The 14,411-nt window shown below is 42.1% G+C and overlaps 1 protein-coding gene across 1 annotated transcript in view; it reads right to left on the bottom strand.

The window, feature by feature from the left end:
• LOC121005467 (alpha-2-macroglobulin-like protein 1) overlaps positions 1–14,411 on the bottom strand; it is a 288,965-nt gene that overhangs the window by 233,157 nt on the left and 41,397 nt on the right. The window contains exons 10-12 of the mRNA XM_040438235.1: positions 7,059–7,168; positions 2,963–3,127; positions 916–1,134 (exon numbers count right to left, since the gene is read on the bottom strand). Of these exons, the coding sequence (XP_040294169.1) occupies positions 916–1,134; positions 2,963–3,127; positions 7,059–7,168 (494 nt within the window). The remainder of the gene's footprint in view (positions 1–915; positions 1,135–2,962; positions 3,128–7,058; positions 7,169–14,411) is intronic.

The following is a 14,411-nucleotide window of genomic DNA, read 5'->3' on the forward strand; positions in this document are numbered from 1 at the left end:
ACTACTGCTCCTATGTACAAGAATATAACTACTATACTACTGCTCCTATGTACAAGAATATAACTACTATAATACTGTCTCCTATGTACAAGAATATAACTACTATAATACTGCCTCCTATGTACAAGCATATAACTACTATAATACTGCCTCCTATGTACAAGAATATAACTACTATAATACTGCTCCTATGTACAAGAATATAACTACTATAATACTGCCTCCTATGTACAAGAATATAACTACTATAATACTGCTCCTATGTACAAGAATATAACTACTATAATACTGCCTCCTATGTACAGGAATATAACTACTATAATACTGCTCCTATGTACAAGAATATAACTACTATAATACTGCTCCTATGTACAAGAATATAACTACTATAATACTGCCTCCTATGTACAAGAATATAACTACTATAATACTGCTCCTATGTACAAGAATATAACTACTATAATACTGCTCCTATGTACAAGAATATAACTACTATAATACTGCTCCTATGTACAAGTATATAACTGCTATAATACTGCCTCCTATGTACAAGAATATAACTACTATAATACTGCCTCCTATATACAAGAATATAACTACTATAATACTGCTCCTATGTACAAGAATATAACTACTATAATACTGCTCCTATGTAAGAATATAACAACTATACAACGCCCCCGTTACTCCTAGAGGCTAATTTGTATATAATAAAACATCATTTTTCTCAGTAATGCGGGCACATATGAACATGGGACCACCACAGATGTCTTCAGCTGCCAAGTGGATATGCTACAGGTCAGTCATTTTCATAGGTACAAAACTGCTGACAGATGCCCTTTAATTACGGTATATTATACAGGGCTGTGTGATACATTTTGTGCACCTTTATGGAACATGATGGAATTTACTTACAATATAATAGAATTTGACACTTTTGTAGTCTTTCATTAGGTCACTTGGGCATATAACATATTCCACTCGTATCCTTATTCGCTTGTTACATGGAATGATCCCAGAGAAGGGCTGCAGTCTTAGAAAGCTTTCCGCTGTACTGTAAAAGGGGAGCAGGAAGTGCACTGGACCCCAAATTCTTCCATCTAATTGCCCAGCAGAGGAAGTGATGATGTTTCCCTAAAAATGAGGACGTACAATAACAGTGTTTTCAAAGGTGACACTAGTGACACAATTTTGGTTAAATCTGTTCTAATATCTCTGGCTACATTCCTCATTCCTTTTCTCTCACCTAGTGTCCTCTCTCTAGGAGCGCCAGAGTATTTTTTTATCTAGCATTCTATTTATGATTTAGGAACATCAGGATGAACAGTAAAAAAGTCTCCCCATGTAGAAGTGAGTTGCAGTGCATAGAATTATATGAGGGTACTTTCACACTAGCGTTTTTGTTTTCCGGTATTGAGTTCCGTCCTAGGGGCTCAATACCGGAAAATAACTGATCCGTTTTATCCTAATGCATTCTGAATGGAGAGCAATCCGTTCAGTATGCATCAGGATGCATCAGTCCAGTCCCTCTTACGTTTTTTTGGCCGGAGAAAATACCGCAGCATGCCGCAGTTTTCTCTCCGGCCAAAAATCCTGAACACTTGACATTCTAGCATTAATTTCCATTGAAGTGTTCTGGCAAAACAGATCCGCATGCGCAGACCTTTAAAAATGAGAAAAAATAAATACTGGATCCGTTTTTCTAGATGACTACCGGAAAGACGGATCGGGTATTGCAATGCATTTGTGAGACGGATCCGTCTCACAAATGCATCCATTTGCGTCCAGTGCAGTCCTGCCGGAATCCTCTGCTGCAAGCGTGAAAGTACCCTAAGGCCCCTTTCACATGGGCGAGAATTCCGCGCGGGTGCGATGCGTGACGTGAACGCATCGCACCCGCACTGAATCCGGACCAATTCACTCCAAAAGGGCTGTGCAGATGAGCGGTGATTTTCACGCATCACTTGTGCTTTGCGTGAAAATCGCAGCATGCGCTATATTCTGCGGTTTACACGCAACGCAGGCCCCATAGAAATGAATGGGGGTGCGTGAAAATCGCAAGCATCCGCAGGCAAGTGCGGATGCGGTGCGATTTTCATGCATGTTTTCTAGGAGATGATGTTAGTAAATTGATTAAAGTCAATTTACTGTATTATTTTCCCTTATAACATGGTTATAAGGGAAAATAATAGTATTCTTAATACCGAATGCTTAGTAAAATGTGGCATGGGGGGTTAAAAAAATAAATTAATTAACTCACTTGTTCGCGCAGCCGGCATCTTCTTCTTTCTTCTTCTTTCAGAACCTGCCAAAGGACCTTTGATGACGTAATCTTTTATCTTCATTCAGCAGGACCTGCGCTGACGTCACCGCGCTCACCACGTGGATTGCGTCATCGAAGGTCCTTTGGCAGGTCCTGAAAGAAGAAGAAAGAAGAAGATGCCGGCTGCGCGAACAAGTGAGTTAATTCTTTTTATTTTTTAACCCCCCATGCCACATTTTACTAAGCATTCGGTATTAAGAATACTATTATTTTCCTTTATAACCATGTTATAAGGGAAAACAATGAAGTTTTGCTCAGGCATCACATTGTGAGGTGGCACTACAATATACCCATCAGAGACAATAGTAAAATATATTATTTTGAATAATGAGTCGGACACTTGGTTAAGGCACAGGAGAGGACAGGCTGCACCCTGTGCAGCAGCGCGCAGCATGTCGTGCAAGCTCCAGCCCACTGCAGGGAGTTGCTATGCTATGGCCCAAGCACATTCAACCTGATATTTTACTGAGACAGCAGTAGCATTAAACGTGATGGTTGCAGATGAGAAGTCACTTGGGGAACTGTGGATTCACTAGAGTTACCCTTTAAGTTGGCAAGTGTAAAAGGAACACATATTTTTAGATGCAGAACAGAAAGATAAGACTAAGAGATGACACAAGAAGACTCAGGGTCTCTCACCCGGATCATGACTTGCCCGTTCCATCCAGATGTGTCCAGGGTAAAGCGTGCTTTTCCTTTTTTATCCGTTTTTCCATCTACGTTGATCGTATCTTTTTGAAAATTCACTTCCAGAGAAGCATTTACAAACTGGAGTGGGGCACCATCCCGATCCTGCGCTTTTAGCTACGATAGAAAAATATTTTGGACTTTACTTCATCACATCATCCCCATCATCGCTGTCTATAGAGTACTCATCATGAGACTATATAAGCTTTAAGGGCAGGGTGCATCAGATGAACATGAAGCAACCTGCTACAGTCATGTCGACATCAAGTGACCTCATACCACAATCTGTATATCTCCAAACACAAATATCCTATGAGTGGACTTCAAACGGTCTCTTCGGCATATGGTGACTGTTCGAGTCTTTGTCTCTACGTTGTACATCTTAGCAGGTCTGTACTGGGACAACAAGGTTCCACTGGTGGAGTCTTTGTATAACCACAAGTAAAATAAGGTCAGTTGTACAGCACAGAGAGGGGTTGTTCTGACCCCATAACAGTCCCCCTTCACCACTTCATCCTATGAGAACTTACTGTATAGAATCACCATGATCACCAATGTACTAATCATAAATGATGAAAATTGATGACCACAAGTAAAATGAAGTCACATGATACCATTGTAGGAACCAGGAACGGTGCATTGTTGGTCATAACTTTCAGCTAACAGTCAAGGGAGTTAATCAAGGGATTGTTCTGACCCCCATAACTGTCCCCCTTCACCACCTTATCCTATCAGCACATACAAAATCACAGTAATCAGTAATGTACCAGTCATAGAGATGGATTAATGAAAGATGACCACAAGTATAATGTAGTCACATGACACTGTTTTAGGATGTGGTGAGGGCAGGCTCGGACAGGGGTACAGGTGAATCCCCCCGCGGGCCCCTGAGCAAGGTGGGCCCCTAGTCTCCCATCCCCTGCACAAGTGGCACATAACACAATAGACTTACTGCACTACATACAGATATTGCTAATCCAGCCTATGTTCATATAAAAACCTGAAAGATTATTAAAGAAACTCCCCAGTTTATTATTATAGACACGATCAAAGCTGAGACGACGTCTAGTTACAGAGGAAACTGCCAGTGTCCTCTTCTCCTCCAGATCTATCTTCTCAAAGCTTCTGCAGGGACCCCCATATTCAATCATCTGGTAGCATCCTCCTGCTGTGTGAGCAGGTAATATTTGAATGTATCCATATGGTGGGCCCCCAAAATAAATTTTACTGGTGGGCCCTAGGCACCCCAGTCCGACACTGGGTGAGGGTGCATTTGTGGTCATAATTACAATGCACCTCTAGACAATATGAAATAAAGTGCAGGTGCACGCTACGAAAACATGGATAAATCTGAACTGCATTACTGTAATACTTACGGTTGGAAAATTAGAAACTCTTTGCACACATTTTTGGGCTGGCGGCGGACCCCCTCAAGGTGGAGCCGTGGGTGGACAAGATGGAACAAATTTACATCGCCTTGAGGAACTTTCTCATTGGGAGCTCCGTACTCCCAATTCATCACACTCTGGTCTCCCTGGAGGGTCCGGGTAGAGTTCCCTCTACTGCATGTTCTGTACCTCTTCGCTTACTACTCACACCCTTTGTTTTTTTCGTAGATGATGTTCTTTCTATTTAGCGCTACTGCCACTATTGCATACCATGGGGGTGGGCCAGCTGACTGGATCATTTGGTATTTATTTATTTCTTTTCTTTTTAGGTTTGTATTTTCACCTTATTAGGGGATTTATCTTATGCAACTCTGCTCCAATAGCCTCCTCAGATTCTACTAGCTAGGTACCCTTTAATCCTTCCTATTGGATATAGGCTCATCTTGATTCGTTACTTCAATTACCTTGTTCTCGCTTGGGTGCCATTGTGCTTTGTCAAGCCAAGGCCTAGCCTCCGGGACATAAGAGCTTTCATTATATATTTTAACTATTGGAGGTTTACCTCTCTACATAAATTTGCATTTCTACTGTTTTCTCTGATGTCTTTATAGTAATTTCTAAACAAAGATTGTAAAAAAAAAAATTGTGTAGGGCCCATCTACCAGAGACAAGGTGGCTTCCAAACAGATGGGACCTACACTATCAGACCTGCCTCTCCTTGGCCTAAGCATACAAAGTTCAGGTCAATGTAGAATCCAACTCTATTGTACTCTGATAATGTAGGTCCTGTCTGTTGGAAGCCACCTTGTCGCTGGTAGACGGACCCAGCACAATGTGTGCAAAGATCTTCTAATACAGTATGTATAGCAGTAATGCAATTCAGATTTAGCCATTTTTCCAGTGTTTGCATGCGTCTTTGTGCACATCAGTGTGCTGCTGCATATAGTGTTTGCTTTTGCACTGCGGTCATGGTAGCCTGCACTTGTACTTTATTTAAGATTGCTTGTAAGTGCAAGTCTAACATTGTACATTTGGGTGGTGGCTGCCTCAGTTTAGACCTTGCACTCCTGTCTACCTGCCTAGGGCTTTTAATTAGAGTATAACATACGTAGCTAAATTCTACATTATCCAGAATTTTGTAGGCTTAGGGCTAGGAGAGGCAAGTTTGATAGTGTAGGTCCCTTCTGTTAAAGCCACCTTGTCGCTGGTAGGTGGGCTCAACACAATTTTGATCAAAACTGTGCACAAAGAGCTTCTAATTTTCGAACAAAAAGTAAATCAGTAATGCGATTCAGATTTATTTGTGTTTCCAGTGTTTGTATGTCTCTGCTCATTGAGCCATGTGCTGCTGCATGTAGTGTTTGGTGGTTATAATGTTCATCTAACAGTCAAGAGCTTGTTCTGACCCCATAATGGTCCCCTTCGCCACTTTATCCTATGATCACTTACAGAATCATCATATTCAGTACTTTACTGATCATAAATGATGATTATTAAATGATTAGTAACCTAATTTTGTAACTGCTGGTATCCTGTTCCATTTGTGATGTCTCAAATAGTCCAAAATCCAGCAAAAAACTGTAAATACTGAAATATTATTAATTAACAAATAAATAGAAAATGCAAATAAAGTGAAATCTCCTTAAAGTGGTATTCCCATCTTAAGCATTTATGCCAGGTCTATTGGATATGCCATGGATGGCTGATAGATGCAGGTCTTTCCATAAATCCCATAGACATCAATGGAGAGGGCAGCTTGCAAGTTGGACCCGTGGATATGCCATAGATGCTTAAAGGGGTTGTCCAATGCTTAATGTAAAGAAATGAAAACCAGACATCAAATAGTTCATGACAATCTCTAACAAAGCTACAACCAGCGCCGTACCTCACATGGATCCAGAAATCTCCATGCATTTCTGCAACTGAGTTTTTCAAGTTTTTCAAGCTGGCAGCTTAAGGAGGTGTCTCCTTTCTCAGAGTGTGTTTTCCTTCTGCTGCAGCTCTCTCACTATCACAGCTCAGTGGATGTGTCCTTTCTGCTGCAGCTCTCTCACTATCACAGCTCAGTGGATGTGTTCTTTCTGCTGCAGCTCTCTCACTATCACAGCTCAGTGCATGTGTCCTTTCTGCTGCAGCTCTCTCTCTCTATCACAGCTTAGTGGGTGTGTCCTTTTTGCTGCAGCTCTCTCACTATCACAGCTCAGTGGGTGTGTCCTTTCTTCTGCAGCTCTCTCACTATCACAGCTCAGTGGATGTGTCCTTCCTGCTGCAGCTCTCTCTATCTCAGCTCAGTGGATGTGTCCTTTCTGCTGCAGCTCTCTCACTATCACAGCTCAGTGGGTGTGTCCTTTCTTCTGCAGCTCTCTCACTGTAACTGGCCCTGCTTCTAACAATAGATACACCTCATGGCATATGAAGGATGCAACTGAGCATGTGTGTCCACCTCAAAGACATTACTGTGGTGGACGGAGAAATAAGGAAAAAAAATAAACAGCAGGTGGCGCTATACAGACATATTTTATTGAATAACTCACCTGCAATTACAAAAGTGTTAATATCTAGGTAGTTTGAAAAATGTAGATTTTTTTTTTGTGGGACAACCCCTTTAAGATGGAAATAATATCCCTTGAAGGTGTTCGGCGTTCCGCCATCCCTCTTACCGTTATGCGATATGGATATCCACCTTTGTAATAAGAATCCATTTCTTCAAATGCGAGGATTTGTTCTTCAAATGAAACACGGACCGTTTTGAAGGCATAAAACGTTATTCCTAGGAAAGGAGCAGATTTTGGATCAGTGATTGCGAAGGGACGGGACTGAGCATGCCCGCAATCTGCACTTCATCCTGGAGCATGATGGGAAGGAACTGCGGAATAAGGGTCCATTCACACGTCCGTAGAATGGGTCCGCATCCATTCCACAAATTGCGGAACGGGTGTAGACCCATTCATTCTCTATGGGGCAGGAATGGATGCGGACAGGACACAGTGTGCTGTCTGCATCCGCATTTCCGCAGAGCGCCCCCGATCTTCCGGTCTGCGGCTCAGGAAAAAAATATAACATGTCCTATTCAATCGCGGACAAGAATAGGCAGTTCTATGGGGGTGCCGGCCGGGTGTATTGCAGATCCGCAATACACTACGGACGTGTGAATGGACCCTAAATATATTAAGGGAATTTTTTTACTATAATGTAGATAATTGCTTTATTGTTGAAGGGAATTGCCGGTCTCTCATGTCACTATGGCGGCTGAAGCCTGGGCGTGTCCCGTAACGCTTTATGCCTGCATTAATTTTACCAAATCTCATTCACACACTCTGGAAAAAATCCACATGAAATCCGTATGAAAATCGACCTGCAAGCCGCAGCGTGTCAATTTATGTTGCAGCTATTCCATTTTTTGTAATGACAAGGTGAAATCTATGGCAGATCCGAAGCAAAGTTTTCTACGAGTCTGTGTGTCGCTCAGATTGCAGATCTCACTGTGGATTTGTTGCAAATTTAGCTGCAAAATCCACGGCAGATTGTTTCTGCTGAATGAACGTCCTATTTGGATGATCTTAAGGGCTCATTCAGGCGGCCGTACGCTGTCCGCAAAAAAGAGGATCAGTTTTTTGGTGGATTAGATGCAGACCCATCCACTTCTTTTGTTCTACGGCTCCGCAATCCAAGTATAACATGTGAAAATCAGGACCTGGCCCCATTGAAGTCTATGGGTCAGCAAAAACGCGGAATGCTATCCGTTTTTTTTTTTTTTTTGCAGACATGGTGATCTGTCTACAAAAAAAACGGAACAGCATTTTTGCGGACAGCATACAGCCGTCTAAATGAGCCCTAAGGGACATAAGTCGTGGCCAAAAGTTTTGAGAATGACATAAATATTGGAAATTGGAAAAGTTGCTGCTTAAGTTTTTATAATAGCAATTTGCATATACTCCAGAATGTTATGAAGAGTGATCAGATGAATTGCATAGTCCTTCTTTGCCATGAAAATTAACTTAATCCCAAAAAAAACTTTCCACTGCATTTCATTGCTGTTATTAAAGGACCTGCTGAGATCATTTCAGTAATCGTCTTGTTAACTCAGGTGTTGACGAGCACAAGGCTGGAGATCATTATGTCAGGCTGATTGGGTTAAAATGGCAGACTTGACATGTTAAAAGGAGGGTGATGCTTGAAATCATTGTTCTTCCATTGTTAACCATGGTGACCTGCAAAGAAACGCGTGCAGCCATTGTTCTGCCCATTTTGTGCATAATAAATGTGTGTAATGTGCTGTAAAGAGTATACTGTTTGACGTTGCTGCCATCTAGTGGTCAAAGTTAGTTTCTACTTCGCCAGAACTTTACAGGAAGTGTATTGTCAGAGGCAGTAACCTTTAACCTGGAACTGTATTTCCTCCATTTCATCACTGCTCCTGGATCTTGCAGGCTGCATGCAGAGGAGCTCTTGATCTATTCCTGGACTAATGATGGAATTGTCTGTGAGTACTCTCACTGATGGAGTGAGGCTGCTGTAATTTGTGTAATGTATTGACACTTATGTTTTGTTTATGTTTATATTGTAGTTTTACAAAGTTATTCAGAAAAGAGAATACATACAGATCTGATGTCTCACGTTTCTTGACTTCTGAATTATTGTTAAGCTGTCTGACTAGTGTTATACAACAGTTCAATAACGCGAAGCAGAACAGTAAAAAGACAACCCACGTGGCGGTCTGGAATAAACTGAGACGCCATTACTGCAGCATGAGTCTAAGATCAGGAACAAAGTACCAGGCTGATGCCCCGCTACTGCCGACACAGCAAGGCAGGGAGAACATTCCCAGTGCCCAGCAAGACGATGCAAAGTCACATGTGTCCAGAACTTCACGGGCTAGCAAGATGTCCTCAGCAAGTTCCTCAGCAGTTAGAGCTCGTGCCAAGGCAGAAGCTGCCCGTGTCCAGCTACAGTATGCAGAAAAAGAAGCCATGATGATGCAGGAGTTAGCAGCAAAGAAAGCTGCCATAGCACAAGAAAGAGCTAAGAAAGCTGCCATAGCACAAGAAGAAGCGGTTTTAGAATCAAAATTGCTCATCCTGCAGCGACAGACTGCAGCTGCAGTTGCTGAAGCAGAGGCCGCTGCCTACGGGGCAACAAGTCGGTCAGGAAGTGAAAAATCATATAAAGACTCAGAGGTTCCAGAAAAACCTCTATTCTCTGCAGATCGTACAAGTGAGTACGTCCAGAACCTTACTGATGCGCATACAAAGGAACAGCCTCTTAAACCTGAAGCAAATGAATTCAGGCCGAGATCAACATACCCCCTGAGCAGGCCCAATCAACCTCATGAGGTCAGCGGCTGCCAGCAAACCAAGAAGGAAGCACCAGAAACCCCTAAGAACAAAAAACAAGTGTTCCCATCACCTCAACCTATAGATGTCATGCGCGAACAACAATGTGCAGTGGATGTCACCAAATATCTCATCCGCAAAGAAATGGTTAGCTCAGGCTTTCTCCAATTTGATGACTGTCCTGAAAACTATTGGGCATGGAAATCTTCCTTTCTGAATGCCACTGAAGGTCTGAACTTATCACCAGCAGAAATGCTTAATTTAATGATAAAATGGCTTGGTACTGAGTCAGCAGAGCATGCTAAGAGGATGAGAAGAGCAAACCTGTTCAACCCTTCAGCAGGACCCAACATGACCTGGAGAAGACTAGAAGAAACGTATGGATCCCCAGAGGTAATAGAAGGAGCACTGTTGAAAAAACTTGAAGTCTTTCCCAAGGTGGGCTACAGAGACAACGTGCGGCTACAAGAACTAAGTGATCTTCTACTAGAGATAGAATATGCCAAAGAGGATGGCTACTTGCAAGGACTTTCGTATCTAGATACAGCTAGAGGCACTAATCCCATAGTAGAGAAACTACCCTCAAATCTGCAAGACAAGTGGATGTCTGTAGGAGGTAAATTCAAAGAAGATTATGGAGTCGCTTTTCCCCCTTTCTCTGTGTTTTCTAGGTTTGTCCGACAGCAAGCGAAAATCCGAAGTGATCCCAGTTTCGCCTTCACCACCAGCGGCAATCAATCACACAGACCTGAGAGACCTCACGGTAGGACCTATGTATCCACACACAAAACAGCTGTACCTTCAGAAGTCACTGACTACCAAAGCACCCACAAGGTATGCAGCATACGGGTAGGTTACCCGACACTGCTAGAATGTACTGTGTATTTCCCTTTAAACCAGTTAGGCCTGTCGCAGGCAATCCTTATTTCAGCCAGCAGAGGGAGCCCCCTGGTTAGTATAAATAGGCTAGGGCCTAGCCTAGGAAGGTAGTTCAGAAGTTTCCAGAGTCAGTGCTGAAGTTTCTAGAGCCTGAGGAAACTGAGAGAGAGACAGAGGCAAGTCAAGAAAAGCAAGAGGTACTCAAGACAACAGAGGAGGTACTTGATAGAGATAAAACCAAGGATATACGCCAGAGCTAGGGCATTGGACCTTGGAGAAGAGTTTCTATGTTCCAGGATCAGTCAGGAATAGAGTGCAAGCTGCCTGTACTGCAAGTCCTGTGTTTAACACTCTAAAGTCACCTTGCTATATATATATTGCCTGCATCAACTGTATTGAAAATCAACTGTCTTCAAAGGAACTGCGCTTCCGTCAATGTCCCTAAATGATGACTACTAAAGTTTGAATTCTGTTTTAACATCACGTGGTTCCTCAGTTATTCCTGCTATCAGCAAACGGCGTGCCACCGTTTAATTGGCACTGGCGTCACGAACATTTCTCATCATCACCTGCCCTTGCAGAGAGTCAGCCGTCTCAGGTTAGTGTCTATTGCACTACAACACCCAGGAACATTTCTAAACCTAACTTGAGTACGCTGCAGGTACACACCATAGAAAACCCTGATAGACATTGTCCAATACACAAAAAACCACATCCACTAAAGAAATGCAAAGGCTTTAGAAGCAAACCCATTGCAGAGCGGATGTCCTTCCTTAAACAAAACGGCATCTGTTTCAAGTGCTGCGGATCTACTTATCACATTGCCAAAGACTGCAAAATACCAGTAGAATGTACAGAATGTGGCAGTGAGAGACATATTGCAGCTTTGCACCCTGGCCCTGCTCCTGCCCCACTAGAGACTGTAGAACCCAGGAAAGATCAGGGCAGGGAGCCACAAGAGACCCCACGCTCCTCTGTAATGTCTAATTGCACTGAAGTATGTGGACAAGGCAAGAGTGCACGATCATGCTCTAAAATCTGTTTAGTGACTGTGTATCCCACTGGCAAGAGAGAAAGGGCAGTGAAAATGTATGCAGTGCTAGATGAACAGAGCAACAGATCCCTTGCAAAGTCAGATTTCTTTGATATCTTTAACCTTAAGGCAAGTGCAGTTCCATACACTCTAAGGACATGTGCAGGGACAATTGAAACCACAGGGAGAAGAGCTACTGACTTTACCATTGAATCCTTCAATAAGAAAGTGCAGTTCCCACTTCCTACCCTAATAGAGTGTGGCATGATACCTGACGACAAAACTGAGATTCCATCTCCAGAAGTGGCTCATTACCACCCTCACCTCCGCTCAATTGCTCACCATATCCCAGTCATTGAGCCAGATGTTTCTATCCTTCTACTTCTTGGAAGAGATATCCTTCAGGTGCACAAGGTACGCCAGCAGATCAATGGACCTTATAATGCCCCCTATGCACAGAGACTGGACCTGGGGTGGGTCATTGTAGGAGAAGTTTGCCTGGGGACAGTGCACCAGCCTGACAACATTAGCACTTTGAAGACATCTGTGTTAACAAATGGACGCACATCCCTTCTCAGTCCCTGTCACAACAACTTCATTGACAGGAAGAAAAGGAACATCTCTCGGCGCAAGGAACCAACCAGAGGTAGACGGTGAATCTTCAAGAGTTTTATTGCAATCACACAACGCGTTTCGGGGAAAGGGTCCCCTTCATCAGGTGAAGAAAATTGCATAGAGAGTGGACAAACATGCTGGATATATATACACAAAAATGGTCACATGCAAACAAGGTCAAAGGGGAGGTGGGCGTTACCTCAAGCAGAAACAAAAGTCATTGGTACATAAAATAATGCAAATAGGTATACAACTGAACAAACTAACCCTTTGAGTTTACAGACTAATTCATAAATGTATTTATAAAACATTAACATGAAGAAGCATCGCCTCTAGATGTAGCCCATGGCTGGGGAGGAGGAACAGCATCACACAGAGTCACATGACCGCAGTTCCGATCATGTGACTTGTGATGCAATGCTTGTTGCTGGGAGACAGGATGCTAAACAGCCGGCTTAGAAGGAAGCTCGGCATACTGAAAGGTCCTGCGTCATGCTGCTTTCTTGATATGATCAGCAGCGCTACAGAAAGAAGAGATGTGACGCCCTACTTCACTAAAAGTAAAATAAAAATAAAAATAAAAAACATTAGCAGAAACATTACAATAGATAGATAAATAAATGAATGCATGAATGCATGAATCTGACAGCATTAGTCCAAGATACAAATTAATGATTTGAATGCAGAAAAAGGAGCAATCCAAAAGCAAATATCTTGGATGTAGATTTATAATATGACATATATATAAAAAAATCATTAATCCCACAAATAATTCCACAAACAAACGCCATAAAATTGAATAGGTGATATCAGATCTGTACGTATGGGATATATGAATGTATATATATATATATATATATATATATATATAAAAACAAATGCATATCTATAAAAATAGTGCATAATAGACACTACAGACTAAAAAATAAATAAAATAAAAAATAAATGATTAGATAATAAAAATCGAAATTTAAATATAAATAGATAATTATGAACATGATTAAAACAACAATATTGATGATGTAGAAAATTGATAATAAATAATCTATAATATCAGTAACGGTAGTCATGTGACCCTAAAAGTTTATTTCAAAAGCCTCATTCAGACCGTTTGGATTGAGACAGTCGAGTTTAAAAATCCAATACATTTCACGTTTGCGAAGGGTCTGAATGGTATTCCGACAGCTGTCATTTACCTGTTCGATGGGTGTGACCTTAAACCCGGAAAAGCACCCATCGTGATGTTCTGTCGCATGGCGGGATATACTGTGCTGTAAAAATTTCTTTTTTACATTAGACCTGTGCTTGTTAAGCCTATTCCGTAGGGTTTGGATGGTGCGACCTACATACTGTAGGCCGCATGGGCATTCCAACAGGTAAATGACATTCTGAGAGCCACAACTAAGATGGTTTTTTATAGAAAAGGAATCTCCAGTAGATTTGCTGCGAAAGGATGATGTAGTGTTAATGGTCAAGCAGCACAAACACCTCGATAAATTACATTTATAGCTCCCCAAGGGTCTTGAGACTAGATTGCTCACAGTCGGCTTCACACACTGTGAGGGTAAGCGTCTAAGTCTACTGGGGGCCAGAACACTCTTAAGGGTTTGTGCCCTCCTGAAAGTCAGTCTAGGCTGACCGGGTAGCATTTGCCTCAGGTGTGGGTCCCTTTTTAATATGTGCCAATGTTTGGACAAAACGTCTCTAATAGCGTCATGATTGTTCCCATACGTTGTCAGAAAATTCATACAAAAGCGTTCATTGTCAACATGTGTTTTTTCACTCTTAGTTAGACACATACTTTGGGATAGGCCCTTTGCTCTTTCATACGCAGCTTTGACTATCTTTGGGGGATAACCCTTCTTCAGAAACCTATCACGAATGATTTTACTTTGACAAATGAAGTCCCTATCAAGGGAACAGTTGCGTCTGACTCTTTTGAACTGACTAAACGGAATATTCACCTTCCATTTCTTATAGTGGGTGCTGGAATAGTCCAAATAGCTATTACAGTCAACCCTTTTAAAAAAGGTTTGTGTGATGATGGCCCTCCCGCTGGCTTCCAGTTCCAAATCAAGGTACTCTATCTTGACACGATTTGATGTCCCTGTCAGATTTATTCCCCAATTCGTGGACCTCATCTCCTCAAAAAA

Source organism: Bufo bufo, chromosome 6, assembly GCF_905171765.1.
Source record: "Bufo bufo chromosome 6, aBufBuf1.1, whole genome shotgun sequence".
Taxonomy (NCBI): Eukaryota; Metazoa; Chordata; class Amphibia; order Anura; family Bufonidae; genus Bufo; species Bufo bufo.